This window comes from Camelina sativa, chromosome 19 (assembly GCF_000633955.1).
Source record: "Camelina sativa cultivar DH55 chromosome 19, Cs, whole genome shotgun sequence".
Lineage (NCBI taxonomy): Eukaryota > Viridiplantae > Streptophyta > Magnoliopsida > Brassicales > Brassicaceae > Camelina > Camelina sativa.
Window position 1 is genome coordinate 9,407,617 of NC_025703.1, and position 22,891 is coordinate 9,430,507.

The window sequence follows — 22,891 nt, forward strand, 5'->3', positions numbered from 1 at the left end:
CCAAAAAAATGTGTTGTTGGTTGCCATTTGATGGTTGGCAAAAAATTTTAATTAAAATTTTACCCGCTTTTACGCGATGGAATTGTTTTCTTCTTTCACCCATTATAACATATAAAAAAAATTACGCATCGCATTTTGTAGTAAACATTGTTATTGTAGTAAACATTGTTTCACTTGTTCAGATATATATTTCATTTAAGCTCGATATTTCTTTAGCATCAAGTGTCCCATAACAAACTGATGAGTAAATGAAACGACGTTTACTTACAAAAATCATGGAATATAAAGTTTTCGCCCTCATTCAGTTTCATCCCAAGCGACGGCCACAACTACAAGAACCGATTTGAGCTATTTACAAAACCAAAACAAAAAAAAAAACGTCAAGGGTACTTGTTCACAGGAACCGCTTGAGCCAGTGGCAGTCTGCAGCATCTTTCTCTAGCTCATCTTTCATCTCACGTACCCGTTGAAGTGAATCTTTAAGCTCCATTTTATCAAGTGGCATTGCTGCAAATTCTTTCAGAAACTTGTGAGCTCGCGCTGCCCCTCTCGATACTTCCTCTGGATCATCTTCTCTGTTCTTTCTCTTCCCACTCTCCTGCAATCAACAAGACGAGAATTTAATACTTGTCACCTACATTTTACAAATAGAGCACAAACTGCAGAATGGGTGAATGATCCCATCGTCAACCAAAAAACAAAGGGAAAAACGAATCAAGACCTCATTGTTGATTATCATGGAAGACGCAGAGAAATCTTCCAGTTCTGCAGCTTTCTCTCTTGCAAGGGCCACTACGCTTTCAGGGAAGTTGGCAAATTCCGCCACATGAATCCCAAAGCTCTGGTCACAGGCCCCTGGTTCAACCTAACCAGACAAACAACACACCACACAAAATTAATTTCATCTTTGTAAAAAAAAAAGAAGCAAGCAATTTAGATTAAATAGAGACACTTTTTACTGCAACAGATCAGCAGATGCAGATGCATTTTCTTTTATTATACCAACCTTGTAAAGCATGGTGAGTTTGCGGCTTTCAGTGTCAATATGAGCGCTAACATGGAAGTTTGCCACACCAACGGTGTTACCAGCAAGCTCAGAGTTTGCTTGAGCCAAGGCAGTAAGTTCATGGAAGTGAGTAGCAAACAGAGTTGGTGCTTTCTTCACTTGAACCAGATGCTCACATATCGCCCATGCTAAACCTAATAATATATTCACCAAGATATTTTCAAGAACATTGAATTCTTTCACATATGACCAAAAAATTAAAATTAGAAGTATGAAGTGACGAGAATAGCAAACTTGCTAAAAACATCCAAATGAAAAAAGATAAACTGCAGAGAAACTAACCAAAACCATCATAAGTTGATGTTCCACGACCAAGTTCATCGATAATTATCAGTGACTTGTCAGTAGCGCCTTTCAATATGGATGCAGTTTCAAGCATTTCTTGCATGAAAGTAGACACTCCGCGTAGCTAAATCACCAAAGAAAAAAAAAGTTGGAATAAGCTGTGTGGAAATCAGCAGTTTCATTCATCGCGAGATAAGCTTAAAACTCACTTGGCAATCGCCTGCTCCTACACGAGCAAAGATGCAGTCTCTGATGGAAATTGATGCTATATCACAAGGAACAAAGGAACCAACTTGAGCCATCAGCACAATCACACCAACCTGGGATTTATAATGGCAGGAAGCTGGTTTTAATCATACGCCTATGAAACAAAACCGAACTACAAGAAATCATCATACCTGGCGAATGAAAGTGGACTTCCCTCCCATGTTAGGTCCTGTTACTATTTGAAACCAACTCTTCCCTCTCATCTGATTTCAAAGAACAATAAAGGGCAAACAAGGAATTAATTTAAGTCAAACAGGAAACAAAGAAAAACAAAGGCGTTTATTTTACCATTACAATACTTACAAGTCTGCAATCATTTGGTATAAAATTCACCCAGTCTTGAGCTTCTACGCATGGATGTCTGCTTCCTTCTAATACAAGATCTCCAGCATCCTACAGTTTATAAGCATACAAGACAGTCACTCAATATTATGTCAGGAAAAAAAATCTAATAATTTTCGGAACAAAACAGTCACTTGAGATTGTACTGACCGAAGAGGTGACTTCTGGCCTACAGTATGGAGTAGGGCAACTGGCAGCCAAATCAGCAAAGCTTAACAAAACATCCATTTCAGAGAGCAACAATGCTAAGTCCTCAAAGACCTAAACCATACAATATATAAGCTTTCAGAAATGAATGTAGTTTACTGCCTCTGATTTTAAACATCCATGAAAATATGAATTCATTTCTAGACAGGTTACTTGATTATAAACAACCAATTCTGTAACAGCAAAGTTTAAAATGAATAATAAACAAACCTCGGAGAAGCTGGTAACAGTCTGAACTACACGATCAACGAGCTCCTTTTGACAGCTCTTGTAATCGTCAACAACGCTTTGGTACTGGTCCCCAAGTTTTTTAAGCTTTGTGTTTGTGAACTTCACTCCATCTTTACGAGTCTCCAGCACTATAAACTGTGTCGTCAGCTTTTTCCTAATCTTTGGCTCTTCCTTCTTCGTGATCCTAAACACATGCCCAAACTGCGCTGCTTTGTCAAGTTTTAGAGCCTTGTCGACCTGAAGATCGAGTTCCATAGCCGTCTTTTTGTGCAATTCGTGAATCTGCTGCTCCAGCAATTCTTTCTGATCTTTCAGAGATGCTAATGTGGTGTCGTAGCTTGCAGATATCATGTATTCTCCATTTTCTAGCTGGTCAAGATCTACAGAGTACTCTACCAAATCGATGAACTTTCCAAGGTGATCTTGGTCTGATAAAGCCTCGAACTTTTTCAAGTATCTCTCGCTGATGAGTGATGAGAATTCTCCAGTGTACTGTTCCAGAGCTGTTTTGATGAAGGGAAGCCTTATAGTTGACTGCACAGAGACGATGAAGACTGAATTAACAATCACAGAAACCTAATAACATACTATAAATTCAGAGATACATAAAACATATTTACGACAATGAAAGTGCAGTTTTTAAAATTCCAGAGAGTCAGATTAAAGCGCGGCAAGTACCTGATAGAGTTTGATAATATGCTGTAAGCCACCTCTTCTTCTCTCGAGACTCCGCACAAGCCTCTCAACATCTGAGATTCGCTTCAGATGCTGTCTAAGATCTTGCCTTAACCCAGCTTCTTCAACAAAGCACTGAACTATATCTAATCTCGTCTTGATCGCATTCAAATCCACGAGAGGTTGCTTCAGCCACATATGAAGCAGTCTCTTACCCATCCCTGCAGTGCATGTTCTGTTCATGAGACCAAACAAACTGAAATTCTTATTAGCATCAGTTTTGCTCTCCATCACATTCAACGCCCTCATAGCTGCAGAGTCGAGTCTCATGAATCCACCGATATCATATCTGCGGATTGTGAAGTTCCCATAGTTACCCTCGTCCGAGAGAAGTTCAGAGAAGGAGAGTAATGCACCTAGAGCAGGAGTGGCAAGGTCAAACCCGGATATCAAATCTCTAACTGGTTCAATATTACCCTTCACCAGTCTCTTTAGATCAGAATCTAAATCTCGTCCTTTGAACTCCTGTTTCTTCCTCTCTGTTATCATCACGGCACACCTCTCAAGAGAATCATACAGGCTTTTGCAGTCGTTGGATTTTCCGGATTCAGCTGGAAAAATGCATTCTTTTGCGCCTAGAGCAATCAGTGAGGACTCCAAATTGGTGAAGCGGCTATCATCAAGAAACTCAGCTAGTCCAAGAATTCGCCTAGTCAGATCAACATAGGACATTCCGATAACACATCTGCCCTCTTGAAAATTTGGACATATGGAGACAACAACTGGTGTGTCCTGCATTTCATTGCAAACAAAACATCTTCAAAGCTTCCAATGTTTCCAGGAGAACCTGTTTTCACAAGTCTCCAATTCGACCCACTTCCTTCATAAAGCTCTACGGTATGATCATTACGCTCCAGGAGAAGATCCCGAGCAATCGTTTCAAACATGTTCCTACTGATGCTAACGCTTGAAAGAGCATTTGATCCACTCCCAAGCTGCCTTAAAGCAGTAGTTGTGTGATAATAAGTCTTTGCGATGAAAACTGAATTCTCACCATGAGCTGTATAATAATCCTGCAAACCCATTTTAAAAATTTATCCATAAATCAATGACAAAACAAGCTTCTTCAGAACAGAAACTAAAGAATCATGTGCACTGATTAAACAACCAAAGTCTACCATTATAATAGAACTATAAACTCACCTTCCGATCAAAGAATCTAACAGCTCTCGAGTCCTGAAGCAAAGAACAATCAAAACCCACATAAGCATAGATCCATAAATCGTTAAAGACTCCAAATTTTTTTTCCCTAATTCGCTTCCCAACGAACTAAAATGTCGACACTTGCTTCAAACCCTATTTGATTTTCGAGTTGATTCGGCGGGATTTATTGCAATTGAGCGCTCACTATTTTTCCCAGAAATAGAAAGAAGACTTACATTTGGTAGGGTTTTGTAGAACGAGAGGAACCCTTGAGCCTGCTTTGCATCTACCCACAAAGATTAAAAAAATGTTACAACAGAGACCTTTTNAAAAAAAAAAAAAAAAAAAAAAAAAAAAAAAAAAAAAAAAAAAAAAAAAAAAAAAAAAAAAAAAAAAAAAAAAAACTAGGGTTTTAACAGTACCCAGTTTCAGCTCCGGAAGCTTGTTCTGTTCCTCGATATTGCCCTCCATTGGAAGATACAGAAAGCTAGTATAGAATCCTTCGCCTGAGTTCTGCAAGTTACGGTGCAAATGTTCCTCTTTCGTTGTTTTTTTTTTTTCCGAAGGAACTGGAATCGAAATCGACTAGAGAGTGATTTATGGTTGTCTAATTTGGCGGGAAAGCTGATTGGCGGCAACCGGCGGCGCGTGTATCGACGTTCATAGAGACCACACCACGCTTGTATGTTTCGTTCGAGATGTTTGGTCTATAAAAGATATAGGCCCATTAAAGCCTGTATTGGGCTTATAGTTATTACCTAGCAGAAAGATCAAGTCACGAAATATATGCTAAAACAAAATAATTTGATTTTTTTTGTTACACAAAGAAAAACAAACAAAAATATGCTAAAACATTTCATTTATTTGTAGAAGAAAAACATGATTAACGACCAAATTATTTGGATAATGAGTAGATATATCTTTACATATTATCCGGATAATTTTTAGTTTCTGTTGAAAAATTAATATGGAAAACCATGGACAAAGGGAAGTGGAAGGTTTTGTACTATAAAGCACTAAATTGCATAGAGAGGACGATGATGATGGCCTTTGATGAGCCACAAAAGTCGTATGAACTTATCTTTATGTCATTTATTGTTCCAAATAGTCAGGTATATTCCCCCTTTTTTTTTTCTTTCTTTCTTTATTTATCTTATTGATTTCTATATTGGATATTTTATCTTGAGTTGCATTCTTTGTTTGAAATAATTCTTTATATATATGAGCTTCGGACATGTTAGTTTTCACAACCTCATTATCCTTTTTTAAAACACGCTTCGTCCTTTTTGGAAGAAAATAAAAGCTAACTAGTGGAATACTCAAAGCCAAAAGGATAAGTTCGTACAGAATATCTAATAGGTTTGTTTTTTTTTATAATCATTTTCCAGAAACAAAGGAGTAATGTACAATATTAACAGGCTAAGTTTGTAAATTTATGTCAAGGTTAATTTGAATGTTAATAAATCAAGCGTATATGTCGACAGTTTTAAGTTTCACGTATACTATCGATAGAGCATGATGGTGACAAAACAATGACATAACAAATTAACAACAAAAATAATATACATATATACTTATAACGTTATAATATACTATGACTTTTTTTGTGTGCAAACATTAATATATATATGTCTTCTAATTAAAGTAAAAAAAAAAAGTTGGTATATTAACAGCAAAAATTATGTTAAGGTTTTATAAGTTTTCGAAAATGTTATTGACAGAAGATATTATTATCACATCATAGAGTTTAAGGGTCCCCAGTTTCTTTGTCATGATGATATACCAAAAAACTTTATAGAGTACAGCCAACCTAACCAACCCATGATGCACACAAACTTATCTCTGTATATATATATATTCACACACACTCACATAGATATAGGGATATATTCATTTCTCGATACAGTGATACACTGATACTAGTGTGTCTTTATGTATATTTGTTTGTGCAATTATAATCGTCAAAACCTATTTTGTTATGTCTTTTCCCACTTCGACATTCTGTGACATCGAACTTTTTAAGACCACTAAGTTCCAATTAGTACACGTTTAATAATTACCAAACCCATCATCCAAAAGTTAAACCATCCATCATCTGAAATTATTGATTATTCATTCGATCTAAATTAAACTTTACATACACAATATCACGACATGACGTCTTAGACTGTTAGGATAATTCACCTATATACACGGTACATAAATAAAGATGTATGTTTACAGGTACACAACCTATTATACATCATATTTTAACAAAAAGAAATCTATTACATCGTGCTGAAAAAAAAAAATCTATTACATCGTAAACCATATTTTATATTTAGAGGTGAAGCATGGAACAAAAATAAAGTATGCAAATTAAATTGGACATTATTTGTGTGTACGTGGTCGAAGCCATTAATAAAGATTTGAAATGATCAGAATAAAAGGGTATCATGATGGTACAACGTCAGGGGGAAAAGGACATCAATTTCTAATTACAACGTCCGTATAACTACTAACTACACTTAGATACAATTCAAAACATTTCTGTAATGAAAATTAGGCATTCAATTTTGATTGGTCTCATACTATTCTGATATAAACTCGGTGATGCCTCTAGATTACATTAATTTATATAAAAAATAAAAAAAAACATTAATATGAAGATATGGTGTTGTCAAATCTCCTTAACTTAAGCATGAAAGTAGGAACATAGGCTATCTCTATCTTTTCGCTATCCCTAAACGGCTAAACCCAAAGAAGCTCAAGCTCTACATAAACATGTTACTCTTCCATTAAGCTTGTCGCGGTCATTTGTTCGATACTCTAAGAAATAAAATATTTGATATAAATCTTGTGATATATTATTTACAAGAGGTGATTGTAATTCAGTTTGTAATAAACCAAAGATTGAAACTTTAATTTGAGCCGAAATAGTAAGTTTAGACTGACTCTTATGCGGTTTGTTTTTCTTTATATATGATGGCTTTCATAATTTATTTTAGACTTATGCGTATGTTGTATAGTTTTTTTCTGACTAATTCAAAGATATTATAGAGTATATTCTTCTAGAAATTTTGAAGTAAATTTTGAATTTCTAGTACCTATAATTCAGTGAGGTGGTAATGTATAATTTTCTTAGAGAGTTTTTATCATCTTTTGTAGTCCAAACAAGAATACTCAAACTTTCGTTTTAATAATCAGGAATATGGAAGGAAGAAGTCAATATTGAGTATTCCCATGAAAATAAGGGGAGACAAAACACACATAATTTTCCAACACATTTCCATGAAAAGAAATTGCGCAAATGAATGGTAATCTAAAAGAGCATTGACTCTCGTTGCTATATATAGAAAAAGGATTCATTCTCTACCCAAGAACCCCCCAAAAAAAAAAANGGAAGAAGTCAATATTGAGTATTCCCATGAAAATAAGGGGAGACAAAACACACATAATTTTCCAACACATTTCCATGAAAAGAAATTGCGCAAATGAATGGTAATCTAAAAGAGCATTGACTCTCGTTGCTATATATAGAAAAAGGATTCATTCTCTACCCAAGAACCCCCAAAAAAAAAAAAAGATGACAACACATTACAAAGTAAAATAAATTTTGTACTTTGAGAATGATGATAATGAGTGACTGAGATTTGTAACCAACAACATTGGGAATAGATAGATAATAGAACACATAATGAAAGCACTCAGGGGAAAAGCAAAATCAATGGCCACTTCTGTAAGGGGAAAAAAAAGTATTGAAATAAACCAAAGATTGAAACTTTAATTTGAGTCTCAGTTATAAACAACTTAAAAGAAAAATTAAAGAAACAAACTCAAATTGGTGATATGATATATGTTGTTGTCTTCTTCATGGGTTATGAGAAAGAAGAATTGAAAGCAACCTTAGAAGAAGCCAGCGAGTCCATCCATTATAGTCATGTGGTCCTCCTGATAATGGCAGGCCTAGAGAGAGAGAGAGAGAGGGAGAGGAAAGAGAGCAAAAAGAGGTGAGAGCATGGGATGTGCTAGATAATTAGGTGAGAAGGCGGCATGTATAAATGGCAAGGTGGATAACAATGGATGACCAAAACAGGAGTTATTATTTACAATGACAGTGTTTCATCTTTGCACGTAACTCCTAAGTTTGTGGTCTACCTGCGTACTCATACATGCATATAAAAACGTAAACAGATGCGCAAGTACTTGTAGTGAGTAGCTTTAATTAAGGTGTTAATTATTAAGACTTTGATCCTCGTCTCCAGATTTACTTTAGTGATTTGTATTAGTTTTACAATCTGAACTTCAAAAAAGGTACAAAATAAGCATATGACACAACTTTATATATTAATTAGACTGACACATTATTTGTTAAAAGATTGATTGGTCAAAAGTTGATAGTTAGGTTGTAAGTTATGGTTTAGCCTGTTAACTAACTGTTTTTTTCTTGTTGGACAAGATCAGCATATATAATACTAACTCCCTAATCAAGAAACTCTAATCAACCGTTAACCGTATTAACTTCTCATATTAGTTTTAAAATGTATATATTTTTCGGTGTGAAGAAGTGATATTTCTAAAATATGTTTTTTTTTTTTTTTAACAAAGATCTAAAATATGTTTTTACAAATATTTTTACGTGGAAAAATACAAATGGAAAAATAATGAAATGATGCAAAAGCTTACAAGATAAGCACGAGAGAGAAAAGAAGTTCCCTTTTTAGCGAAAGCGACTCCTAAACATATGTATAAGAGAGAGAGTGTATGTGTGACTGTGTGTGTGTGAGAGAGTCAAAAGAAAATAAAAGATTGGTCGGTCATGGCATACTGAACAGAGAGACTCAGAGAGCTAAAGCTTTTAAATTTCTTTTCTTCCTAAAGTTGCTTTTTTTTTTTTTTTTTTCCTTAGGGCTTCAAACTGCCACGTGCAATCCTCCTATTTGAAAATTAATTTAATCTAGCTCTTCTTACAACGGTAACCCTTCTAAAAATTATATGCTAACTCTACATCACGAAAATTACAGTAGATGGGGTTTTTGCACAATAAAGTATAAACTAATATTTGTTTGCATGCTTTTATTGATTATTAGTTGCTGAACATTTTTGGTCAATCATGAACAAAAGTCGGGCTCCTTTGTTAATGGATGCAAATTGATTGATGAGTTATTTAATTCTGAAGTGTCGTAGGTATAGAGATAGATACTAATGGATTATTTAACGTTTTTTCCTTTTTCTTGCCAATGCTATTATTTATTACAAGTTTTAAAACACTAGTACTATTACTTACTTCCAATGCCATGTCGAAAAAAAAATAGGTTATTTATTCCAATGCTTTCGTCAGTTTTGCTATTTGAACTCAATTGGAATCCAATAAGTCTACGTAAGGAAAAAGGAGCTGCCCTTTTTCAGAAACTATCTGGTCTATTTGCAATTTAATTACCAAATTTTATAGAAGAGTAATGTTGCATAACAAAAAAATTTATATTGTATGCATAACAATTTAGAACAATCATATATATCTCTAAATTTAGAAAAAGATCCATATATGATGGTAATAAATTGTTATAATATTGTTTAGATTTATTTGATATTATCCTCTATAACATATATGCCATATATATTACAATTCATAGTTTATTTTTTAAATTACAATTGATCTATTTCATATATAATAGTCAGCAATATATAATAAATGTATTAAAACTTAAGTTAGTATGGATTATGGAAAATGGAAAATGGTATTAAAAAGAATCACTCTTTGAAAAAATATAACATTTTTGTACTTCATACTTCATAGTGTTTTTGGAAATACCACCAGGAAAATCTTAATGTAATATTTATTTTCCTTTAATTTTTCTCATTTGGAATGTAAATTAATTTTAAAAAAAAATTATAATCTAAAGTTTCTTTATTCTGTTCTTTAGAATATCCTTAATTTATTTTAATATTATTTATACACAACTCCAAAATTTATATATATACAAATAAACATTTATCTGTCTACCCAATATTTTTTTCCAAATTATAATCTTATTACCTTCTGTTTCTTTCATTTCATTATATCTTGATCCTTATCTTCTAAACAATATTAAGGTAAATCTATAAGTGGGTTTTACATGTCATTTCAATAAGTTAAAGATATATTTTTATTTAAATGTAAAGGTTATAATAATTGGTAAAATATATGTTTTGTCAACCAACTAAAAAAATAATTATCCTATGAAATTGATTATTGGGATAGCTAAAAGCTAAATTTATAACATATATTATCTAATAACAATTTAATATAGTGAAATATTTTTTTATTGAACTAACTATAGTTAGACATCTTTTATTCCATGAAATTAATTATAAAGAGACATATAATCTTTGGATTAGTTAATATAGCTGTCAACAATTTAATATCTATCAAAGAATTAAACTCCATTCTTATCTGGTAATGAAATATCTCAAAAAAAGTATAAGAACATAAACAAACACAAGGTCCTAATAATAGAAAAAATAAAATCTTTATAACCAAATATAATAACCATCTATGATAACATTTTCACAAAACAAAACGAATATATATTTTTTCATGCCGAAGCTAGGAATTTTAAAAATATATATAAAGAAAATAAACGAGTCTTCAAAAGCGTATATGTTGTTCCTTCCCCCATACTGATATATCTCTGCCTCTCTCTATAGCTATCTCTCGGGATATCTCTCTCTCTCNAACGAGTCTTCAAAAGCGTATATGTTGTTCCTTCCCCCATACTGATATCTCTCTGCCTCTCTCTATAGCTATCTCTCTCTCTCTCTCTCTCTCTTTTTCTCTCTCTTTCTCTCCATTCTAGTTCATAGAACGTAGACTCATTTAAGTACATTGCCTGTGTTGTCTTTCTCAACCATTTAGTCCTTTGCTTCAATAAAGGTATCCTCTCTCTCTCTCTACACATTTAGACATACACATAGATTCTTTTGAACAAAGACATATTGTACTATTATTTGACTAATCACTATTACTGTTCTTTCTTTCTTTTTTTTTTTCTTGGTTTTGCAGGCTAAGGAAAAAGATTTAAAATTCTTTCTTTTCTAGTTTTGATTTTGGCTGAGATCAATGTCTTCGTCATTGGAACAGTAATCTTTCTCTTTGATTTTATGCTTTCTCTCATTTTTTTCGCCTTTTTTTTGTGTGTGTCTGAAGAAGATTTTGGTACAAGTGTCATTCTCAAAATTTTGTCTTAGGGTTTTTTAATTTTAATTTTGTTGCTTCAAAACCCCCCCCAAAAGACATGAACAACAACACTTTCAGTACTTCTACCACCATCAGTGTCGACGACTACATGTCATTCCCTTATAATGACCATTATTCCTCACAACCAGTGATCCCTTTTAGCCCTTCTTCTTCCATTGACGACATCTTGATTCATTCCACCTCCAACACATCAAACAATAATCTTGACCATCATCATCAGTTCCTACAACCTTCTCCATTTCCTCAATTCGAATTTGACCCGGATTGCGCCCTCTTGGACTCTTTCCTCCCACTAAACAATGGCCATGATGATAATCAAACCGTCACCAGTGACAATCATCGTCCATCACTTCCTTTTCTCTTGAACAACACCATTGGAGATCAACCCATTGAGCCCTCGGAAACTATAACCCACATAGAAGATTCCCAGACAATCTCAACTTCTCAAGACCCCAAAATGAAAAAAGCCAAGAAACCAAGCAGAACAGACAGGCACAGCAAGATCAAAACGGCCAACGGGACACGCGATCGTAGGATGAGACTCTCTCTAGATGTCGCCAAAGAGTTGTTTGGCTTACAAGACATGCTTGGTTTCGACAAAGCCAGCAAAACCGTTGAGTGGTTGCTCACACAAGCAAAACCAGAGATCACAAAGATCGCGAAAAGCCATTCTCACCGGTGCGGCTTCAGCAGCGGCGACGAGTCTCAAAACCGTAAATATGCAATATTTTCTAGTTTTAAGTCTATTCAATTTTTTTATCTTAGTTTATATGAAAAGAGTTTATCTTTATGGTTAATCTGAAATTGTGAGTTTCGTAATTAATTTAGGACCGGCGTTAGGATCCATGGATACATCGTCTAGTCTGTGTGAACTTACATCCATGTGGACGGTCGACGATAGAGGCAGCAATACTAATACGACCGGTACGTACCTTAACAGTTGCCTTAATGTTTTACAATGATTATAGAGTTACAATTTTCTGTAATAAAAAAATTATAAAAAAAGAGTGATATGTTTTAAAACTTATATATTCATGGGTTGACATTAGAAACAACAAGAAACAAAGTCGATGGGAGATCAATGAAAAGGAAGAGAAAGAGGCCAGAACCACATACGCCCATTCTGAAGAAGTTGTCCAAGGATGAAAGAGCGAAAGCAAGAGAAAGAGCAAAGGATAGGACAATGGAGAAAATGATGATGAAAGGAAGATCACAATCGGTAAACGTTGTGGAAGAAGAAGTTCATCATCAGGGTGAGATAGTAAAGAATGATATAATCAACCAAATGAACTCATCATTTCCAATGATTAGTCACCATCGCAGCCAAGAGGCAGCTAATTTCAGTGAGGTACCTTAATTCTTCTATAACTACGAGTTTTATGATATTTTTCCTTTTTTTCTTTATATGGTTATTACTAAAGCTATGCATATTTATTCAATTTTAGGCTATCTTAAATTTAATATCACCAATGTATCAACACATTTAATAAATGTTAGATAGTTTAATTAGTATACTAGTTTTGGTGTGTTTTTGGATCCACATCAGAGATTTGAAGGCGCCGGTTTTTTTTTTATTATTATTAACTGACTTCTATTATTATTATGTACCTTGCAGCAGCAGCAGTTTACGGATCTTCATTATCAATTCTCGGCGAAACCAAGAGACCTCATGTACAAGTACAACTATTAAAACATGTGTTGATAGTTATTTACCGTTAAAATCGGTTGATATGAAGAAAAAAAACCAATGCAATATGTATGATATTTTGTTTTTATTTTCGAATGCTTCTATAACTATTATATGTATAGCCTTCAAACACATATGTGCGGGGGTGTGTTTATTTATCGGTTGCTTTTAGGAATACAACAAATGTTTTGCACAAACAAAAAAAATAAAAATAAATACAACAAATGACAAAAAGAAACGTGACAAAATGATAAAAATTCTATATTATTGTGATTCTTTTATATGTCCTTGACGTCAATTCTGGTAGCCATAATCAAGAATTTAAAACCTTTCAAGGCTTTACATAGATGAACTTAGATGCGACAGCTAATCAAAAGGCTTGTGATCACTATTATGCATAAGTGGATTAACGTTTATTTTAAGTTTTTTTAAGCAATTTATTTTGCTTTGTCCTTTAATCAATGATAACTTATGCTGTAATAAATCAAATATCTCTCCTGTATAGTAGGTTACTTGTTTTGTTATAAGTTGAATATTACTTAATCAAGAAAGTTTGGTTTACTCAATTCAAACTTAAAAGGGTATATTATTTTCCCAAACTGCAATTTAGTATTAATCATAGATATATACTGTTAAGAAATATCAAAATATTTTGAATTTTATATGACCCTTTTCGATAGATCTACAGATAGAAAACAACCCAAAGGTCTAATTATGATCACCTTGATGTTCACACTGTTCTTTTTTTCTAAAAGATGATAAAATTATATGTGCACTAAGCTGTGGTCTTTGTATTCATGCTATAATAGAATATACGTCCCTCACCATTTTCATAGCCTCGAATAAAGAAGTCACTTTGATTCGATGCCACTTCCAGATAAACTTAATTATGCTTTGCCATGAAACCTCGGGTGGTTGGTGTTGTTATAGTCCGGCGTAGGAATGTTAAATCATTAAAAATTACACAACTCTCAGCTTCAGACTCAACCTGAACTGAAATACCCACTAGAACATATTATGTTAGCGTGAATTAGCAATTATAAAGGTATTGTACGTGAAGAGGACCAAAAAAAAACAAAAAAAGGTATTGTACGTGAAAATGTCTGTGAGGCTTCTTTTGCAATTAGAATATATATATATATATTTGGGCTTACAAGGGTTTTTTAGGATTTTAGTTTCTTAAAAAGAAATCTCCATTTCTGCGAAAAAATATAATGTGCATGTTTTCACAATTATCTTATGAAAAAGTGCTCATATATTTTGTAAAATCTCATTATGTTTGTTTCGTATTGATGGTTCTCCACTTCTCCCTATAAAAGCTTATGGTGTTACCTCGGCTCCTCCCCTTTTCTTTGGTCTATGATTTTGGCTTTTGGCTCCTAATAAAACACACATCCATACGAGCACTAGAAAAAAAAAAAACTACTAAAATATCTAGTCGAATTCAACTACAGCCTCATAAAGTTTCGTGATTTATCAGAATTAAAATATATATTAAAAAGGTATATAGGCATCTGATTCTGAGATGACTGTAATATCAGATGTGGAAACTTGATTTTATAAGAGACCTCTCTGGTATCAACAAAAATTGAACCACTTCCGAAAGATAATTAAAATGATTAATTAATGTCATTAAATGAAATTAAAAACTAGAATCTGATTTACAGTGCTTATAAAATGGAGTCACAACATGTTTGTTTTATGTTTTAGTTGGTAATTACAAACACACCTGATGATATATATGGATCCATTCATATTAAATCTTATAGGGACAAATGGAGGAAAAGATTTTATATTTTGTTTTCAATGTATAAAGTTTTATTTGATTATACTATAGTTCCTATATAATTAGTAAAACGGAGGAAGGGATTACAGTAGTAATCCCAAACACTAGGTGTCGAAATTTCAGGAAGGAATATGGAAAGAGTATAAATACTAGGATGAAATTCTATGGGATCATTGAGATGACAAAAGTAAGTTAGAAGAATAAAGAGACACTTGAGAAAAGAAAAAAAAAACAAAACAAATAGTACACAGAGGAAAACAAAAAAGCAATGTTTATATACAAAAATAAAAAAAAATTAACTACAACTTCATAACATTTCGTGATACATAGGTCTCATATGTTTGTATTGTATCAATTAGTCGACAAAACCATATGATATGTTGTTTAAGGTCATGTGGAATGCAATGCCAAACATGAAAACACAACATGGGATTTGCAGTTGTTTTGGACTTCGTTGGATGTTGGTTTTTTTAAAGATTAACTTTATCAAAAGATTGTTGTGTTAACTTTGAACATATCTAATAATCTTAGTAAGGTAGAAATTTTTTATTTGTCTATAAAGAGGATTATAAACCATTTAAGTTTTACATCATTCTGGGAGAAAGAATAAGAAAAAGAGCAAACGAAATGAAAATCAACTTCATGTGAGAACTGAGAAGAACAACAAAAAGTTGAAGGAAATAGATAAAGAGGCCCGCATGCCTAAATTTGTCAAGATGTAAAACCTACTTTTGGAATGGAAAAACTATTTCAAATAATAATTAACCTGCGGCGAAAATTAAATTATTTGCGAGGATTAAAAGAAGAAAATAATGCCACAATCAAATGAAAGCCCAAATTAGTGCGAATTAAAAAACAAAGAAAAGGACAAACTGGAAAAGAAAAGAAAAAATTCCTTATAAGAAAAAAGTATTCCAGAAGAGATAACAAGAAACAAAACAAGAACCAAAGACAGATCTGCAAGTTTATTTCCTAAATTATACGAAGTGAACTAATCTCCGAGAACTGTAATCAAACCCGAGTAATTAAAGAGAACACAATTAGAAGGAATTAAAAAATGAAGAAGGGAAAATAATTACGAGCCCTAGATCTGGATTAAGAAAGGAAAAAACAAAAAAGCCCTAGATCTGGTTTATGAGAAACAAGAACTTTGACAGTTATTACAAAAACCAAAAGAACCGATCCTTCGATAGAGAGGCAGATCCAGGCATATATATATAAAGAACGAAACCCAGATAGAACAAGAAAATTAATCACCCGACCTTGTGTGTTGTTTTTTTCAAACCCTATAATCAAACAAGAAGCCCTAGCTAGTGAGAGAGTGTGGCTACAGATACCAACCCTAGAAGATGTAGGAGTAGAGAGAACTGTAGGCATCCGGTATCAATGGCGGATTTTTAGGGTTTCTGGAAAATCTTGTTGATTTTTTTTTTCTTTNTTTTTTTTTTTTTTTTTTTTTTTTTTTTTTTTTTTTTTTTTTTTTTTTTTTTTGTTTTGTTATTGTTGTTTGGTACCCAGCAGAGTGCCTCATAGCCAGTTTCTAAATATAATTTTATGATTTTTAAACATAATTTCTATAAAAAAAATTTTAGAACGCAACCTTTCTTTATTCACAGTGACTAAGTGAGATCTATCAAATGTTCATGGTTTTCTTTCCAGCATTGCATATATATTTTTAGATCTTTTTTTCTACTTTCATTATTACCTGTGTGTGCACGCAATTTTTGACTTTGAAATAAGTTGGATTTTTTTTTTGTTCACTACATAATACCAGTCATATATATTCCTAAATTATAAGGCAAATTAAGTTCATATATGATTAAATTGATTACCCATAAGTGCGAAAAACTTAACCAGAAGTAACATTAAGTTAATATATAAGAAATATAATAAAATTGTTTCATAAGTTTTCATATTTCATCTTCAACTACATAGTTTTATTTTAATTATATTTTATCTACGTTAGTCTTATTTTACTGTTTTCATCTTCAAACTACATATTCGTCTAAGTATGTGACACTAGTGAATTTTAGAGTTTACCATATCTACATATGTTTCATAAATGTATTTCATATTTTTTTGGATGAAGTTTTGTAGCTGTATTCATTGCCGCACACTTTGCATGAAAAAGAGACTATCAATATATACGATAGTGATCATGATCGATATGTTCTATTTTTCCTTTTAAATTTACTTTATGCTCTTTTCAGCTGGAAACTTTATGATACAGGATGCATATGAACTGAATCGACCAGCCAAAATAGTTGCTCATGGTTCTCTTTGGAGAAACTAATTAATGCATCATGATTCAAATTGGTATAAGCGCCTAAATTTCTTACACACAAGTTCTCAAAATTTTCACAAGATCATGAAACAATTAAACTACAAAAGTATTGTACTAAAGCCCAGAAAGACCTCCTCAGTAAAGAATCTAAATTTTATGCAGTTTAAAATAATAAAATATGAACACGAACACTTCATTTAAGATTTGATGACCAAAAAAAAAAAAGAGAGCTATAATTAGCGACTTAATACTTTATGAAACCGAACCCTTCATATATATGTTTTGACTTTTGATGACATAAAACGTTTAGTTATCTACATTAGTACATTACTTTCATATCTGATTATTACGAATAATCTAAATTCCACTAATTTGTTATGGGATACTGTATCAAAATTTTATGTAGAGCTTATTTTTTTTTACTAATTTCACTCTTGAGGGATAAGGATAACCAAATTGAACTGCCATAAAAAAAAAAGCCCATTTAATCTGAAAATGAAATACTGTACATCCATATCATAGTGGGCCGAGAGGGTAGGCATTGGCCCTTTTTCCTTTTATTGTACAATGATTCAAACGTGCACGACGGTCAACTTTTTCTTGGAACCACGTAGTGAATTACGTATTTGCTAATTTTGGATTAATTGTCTATGTATTTAAATGAAGTGAGTGATTTATAAAATGTGAGTTTGTTGCAAAATGAACTAACTCGACTAAACCAAAAACTCCTTTTTCTACAAAATCTCTTTTTCTTTTGTAGTATTAATTTGAATTAATGTTTTGTTTTTTTTAGTAAATTTTATTTAATTTTAGAGGGAGGCTACCTAACACTCCTGGATATCGTGCTTCTTACCTCCCTTTCAACACCGAGTCTTCTTGTTAATTATTTGTACCGAACTAGTATTTGAATTTTAAGGTATAATTCTTTAAAATTCCTCTTCCACCAAATTTGTTGAAATTGTTATTAACTAATAGTACTACAGTATATCGCATTTATTAGCTCTTGGTCATATGATAGGGTTATGACTTTGTAACGACTTTGAGAATTTATACATTACGTCTTAGAAACTACAAATAAATAAATGAAACTTGAAAGTGGGGTTAATAAAAGAATACTGATCGTGTTGGTCAACTACATTTAGCGTCTCTTAATGTTCTAATACATGAGCCTTTATCGACATGGCTATTGAGCATATTGTAAGTGTTAATTATACTTTATTTGTTTCTATGTGAATGAATAACGATAGATAGTTAATTTTAAAATATAAAAGAACCAAGTAGACTTTTGGAATTAGTTGATGGTTCTTGTCACATAGAAGTATAGAACTAAAGTGTTAAAAAACGATTATCTTATAGGTGTGATTACGCGAAAAAACATTAGGCTAAGTAAATAATTGGGTTATATCAACCGTAGACGCATAAGCAACTAGTCGTATCCATGGAGATTTGCGCTCATTAACCAAAGCCTGTGTTCAGACATCATTATTATTAACTGCCTCGCCGCGTTATCAAAGTGCATCTTTACAAACCTCGGATCTTTGGATATAGAGTTCCACTTTTTGCATGTGAATCGCACTCTTCTCATAGATGTCAATGGAACCCTAGAGAGTATCCTCACCACCAAATCCCGTGGAAGATCGGACATCGTCGTCATTGCTTTTAGAACTCAATATCGGCTGGGGTATAAAAATAAATTAGGAGATTATATACATCTTCTTTTACCGATTTTTTTTTCTCACTTTCTTTTTCCTTTTTTTTTGGTAACAGCTACTACTAAATTATTCCGCTTTAATTGAATTTGCATGATGTAACAAGTCGGCATACTCGGAAATAAAATATCTTTATTTTTTTATTGTATAAGGTAGTGATGGGGAAAATACGAAACTAAAAAGAATGTGAACCTTTTTTTTTAATCTATAAATTGTTTTTTTTGTTCCCGTTTTGTTTTATATGTATTTTCAAAAATTGGTTTTTTAGTTAGACTAATTCGATTTATTATAGTGTTTTCTTTATTTATTTTGCTGTACAATTTTTTTTGTTAATTACATATTCCTTTTTCTCCAATTTTTTTCTTTCCAATTTTTTACGAGATAGAATTATAGTTTTTGGAACTGCCATTCAAGAATGCAAAGAAAATAATTCATTGGTATGATTGGATGTCAAAGATATTTATTATTCTATTCTTTTGTACTCTATATCGAGTTATTTTTTTTAAATTTTTTTTTATTATGTATAATTTTCAAACAAAAAAGACATCCAAAAGTTTTAAATCCAATTGTTTTATTTATAATTTTTTTTAGCGTCTGAAATCGTACGATAATACTTATCAACCATCCATAACGGGAGCGCGAGATAATATCTGTGAGGCGGTGATGACCATAGAAATAGTAGTAGACCTGAAGGTTGACGTGATCAGGAGGACCTGTATTCAAGGATAAAGTTTAGAGCTGAACCAAAATAAAACATATATCAAAATCAAAAACTAGCTCAGTAATTTTACTCGAGTCCAAACTCACTCAACACAATACAAAGGATACATATATAAACTCAACACAAAACACAACACAAAGGATCCATCTGGAGGACCAAAAGCCATTAAACTTTCCAATTATGCAAAAATTGACAAATAGAAAACAATTGACAAATATATTTGTTAAGGAGAATCGCTGACGAATTATGTTGCTACAATAATATATTTTCTAATATATAGAACGCATGTATTGAGACAAATAATACTTATCAAGGAATGAATCGATCAAACACGTAAGGTTTAATCAAGAGATCGTTGATGCATGTCTCTCGCATGCTCGTTAGGTTTCATACACAGAACTTAAATTATAAATATTTTGAATGTAATTATTCATTGATATCATATTATATAATACACAAGATCATTACACAAAATCAAAGAAAATGTCAACACAATATATGTCAACGCAAAGGCTACCGAGTCAGCCGGTAACCTAAATTAAGGGACCTATACGTTAACGCGTGTATTAATATAAATATACGTAACCCAACCATTTCAGTCTTTCAGACAAGAGAGATAGAGAGAGAAATCACATTAAGGAAAAAAAAAAGGAATCTTTTGAGTTTAAACCCTTTCCGGAGAAAACGACGGAGCAATGGAGAGATCAACGCCAGAACATGTCACCTCCGCACACAAGCGCCTTAGCGTGAGTTTCCTCGTCTCTCTCATGGTACTTTGTGCTAGACACGCAAACCGAGTCTCCAAGAAGCTCAAACTCAAGACGAATCGAAAGCAAACTCATCTCGAAGACTATCTCGAAAGCCCTAAGCCTAACGGCAACAAAGGCCGTGAAGAAGGCGGAGGAGGAGGAAGGTTTGGATGGAGTCCGGCACGGTCTTTTTCGCCGATGAGGGTGCGTCCTAAGGAGCTCATGACGACCTTGAGCAACAAGGCGATGACTATGGTCGGCCGGAAAACTAAACCTTACGACGGTGGTGCCGTGAAGAAGACGGCGGTGGAGATGATTGTGGAGGAGGATGAGGAGGAGTACGGCGTTTGGCAGAGGGAGATTTTGATGGGAGGTAAATGTGAGCCGTTGGATTACTCCGGCGTGATCTACTACGATTGTAGTGGACATCAGCTAAAGGAAGTGCCTCCAAGGTCGCCACGTGCTAGTTTGGTTCCTGAGCGCCCGACCCGTTCTTATGTCGGGTCACTGTTAAACCCGACGGAAAAAGAAATTTAAAATTTAGTTTTGAGAGTTTGATTGGTATAATTTGCAGTGTCATCAGTTGAGTGGTCAAAGTTCTCTAGGATCTTTGGTTGTTCTCTTGTTATTGGTAGATGCGCATGACATGTCTTATTATGCATATAGTTGTGTAATTTAAATTTATGTACTTATATAATTGCGCTTGGCAAAATTTTAAAGTTAAGTAATTTTCAAAACCGAAAAAAAAAAAAGTAATTTTCAAAAAATCCAATACAATAAAATAATTTTTCCATATCAACCGTTCATTACCATTCCAAAAAGGATCACAGAAAAAAAGCGATTACATGTGGTTGAACTTATACTTTTCTATTTTTATACATGGAGTAATTAGAATTTGAATCCACGTCTATGCGGTAAAAAGGCTCCGATGATGGCCTTTAATTAGCCGAGTTAATGATTACAAACGCCAAAATATTTTAATTACTTAAAGACCAAATCAACGGTTGACGTTCACAGCCAAGTTTTGGTGTTGACTTGAGGTTTCGTTTTTGTCTGGTTGGCTTTGACTTCAAATCAAAACACAAAGAAGTCAACGAAACAAAAAAGTAGGGGTTAAGAAGATTCCAACTGTCTGATTACGTTCTTAAGTTATGTATGCTTAATTGTTTTTTTATCCATAATGTTACGTTCGAGCGTGTAACCATTGTAAAATATGCGTATTCAGTGCCAATTCTGAATCTACAATGACTGATGTTACTAAATGTTAATGAACTAGCTTGTAGCTACAGAGTGCAATATAGGGCTCTCTGTTACAATAAATTGTTTCAGTTCATGCATCGACAACACACAGTGAATCATTAATTAGCTATTATAATTGGTAAAAGTTAAAATTAAGGTTTTCTTAATAAAATTTTGGATCTTTCCCACCCGTCAAACCAATACTGGACCAGTGAACATAGTTTTAGACAAATGAAGAAAGGCTTTTAAATCTTTACCAATACCGTACTATACTATCTTTAGATTCAATCTAATGACAATACAAGGATAGAGAATTCTCATGTTCATCAAACGTATAAATAGGGTTATTAATTTATTGGTATAAGAAGAAAAGTTTATAAACTGATTCTCTTTTCAAACTTTGAACACGACTATTTCAAAATAATAAAGAAAGGTTTTCATTAATAGAAAAAGAACACAAAAAGGATGTAACATGCATGTTCTTCCATATCGTCTGAAATAAGCAAGGAAGATACTCCTATCATGCATTGCTTAAAATCGTGAACTTGTGTAGTCAGCACTCAGTAGTCACATACTCGTCATTTATCGAAATAAATTATTCAAACATAACTGAAAGACATTTGATTATACAAACGTCTCCCAAAAAAAATGTGGAAAAAAAAACTCGCAAACAAAATATTACATTTCAAGTTATTACGGACACAAAAGCTTGTACATTACCATTCTTTGTCTTCTTATAAAAACGGAAACAAAAAAAACAAAATGTAATCTCTTACCATTAATTAACCGTGTTACCCCTCCATAAATTGAACCGGGATCTGTTAATTCTACCCTGAACCAGACTATACCAACCGGTTCAGGTTAAGCACCAGGTGCCGCATCTTTAGCCCTGCCATGGAAGTAACCACCGTATTCTCTAGCGTAATCTTTAACGTGGGAGGCCGTGTCATAGATCCGACTGCGTGCATAATCCATCTGGTTTGATCCAACCGGGTGCATTCCTCGGAAATAGCGGTACGTCCACGACACTACCGCCACCGTTCCGACAAGAAATCCCGAGACCGTTAAGAACCCGCCAACGAGGACAAAAACGGGAATCCAGATGGGACTCGAGATGACGATCAATGGAAGAAACACGATGAAACCGAGCACGGCTGCGGTGACGCTTACGCCAAGGAGGAAGAGGAGGATTCCGCTGGAAATGAGGAGAGCGAGGTAACCAAA

The 22,891-nt window shown here is 33.3% G+C and overlaps 3 protein-coding genes and 1 pseudogene across 3 annotated transcripts; 2 read left to right on the plus strand and 2 right to left on the minus strand.

Moving 5' to 3' along the window:
- LOC104765715 lies at nucleotides 206–4,928 on the minus strand (annotated as a pseudogene).
- Nucleotides 11,287–13,269, plus strand: LOC104765716 (transcription factor TCP18-like). Its single transcript, XM_019241173.1, has 4 exons — nucleotides 11,287–12,205; nucleotides 12,321–12,416; nucleotides 12,542–12,840; nucleotides 13,108–13,269. The coding sequence occupies exons 1-4, from the start codon at nucleotides 11,530–11,532 to the stop codon at nucleotides 13,180–13,182; spliced, it is 1,146 nt and encodes a 381-aa protein (XP_019096718.1). The 5' UTR covers nucleotides 11,287–11,529; the 3' UTR covers nucleotides 13,183–13,269.
- LOC104765717 lies at nucleotides 20,276–21,152 on the plus strand. Its single transcript, XM_010489479.2, has one exon. The coding sequence runs from the start codon at nucleotides 20,375–20,377 to the stop codon at nucleotides 20,963–20,965; it is 591 nt and encodes a 196-aa protein (XP_010487781.1). The 5' UTR covers nucleotides 20,276–20,374; the 3' UTR covers nucleotides 20,966–21,152.
- On the minus strand, nucleotides 22,246–22,891 carry LOC109130805 (oleosin 1-like; the record flags this gene model as incomplete). The annotated part of the gene is made up of 1 exon (XM_019240857.1): nucleotides 22,246–22,891. A coding segment is annotated over one exon (363 nt), but the record flags the coding sequence as incomplete, so codon positions are not given.

Excerpts from the sequence above, each read along its gene's own strand:
- LOC104765716 (XM_019241173.1), top strand. The coding sequence starts at position 11,530 with ATGAACAACAACACTTTCAGTACTTCTACCACCATCAGTGTCGACGAC. Across the intron at positions 12,206-12,320 it reads CGGCGACGAGTCTCAAAACC|GACCGGCGTTAGGATCCATG; the intron begins GTAAATATGCAA and ends TAATTAATTTAG. Across the intron at positions 12,841-13,107 it reads AGGCAGCTAATTTCAGTGAG|CAGCAGCAGTTTACGGATCT; the intron begins GTACCTTAATTC and ends TGTACCTTGCAG.
- LOC104765717 (XM_010489479.2), top strand. The coding sequence starts at position 20,375 with ATGGAGAGATCAACGCCAGAACATGTCACCTCCGCACACAAGCGCCTT.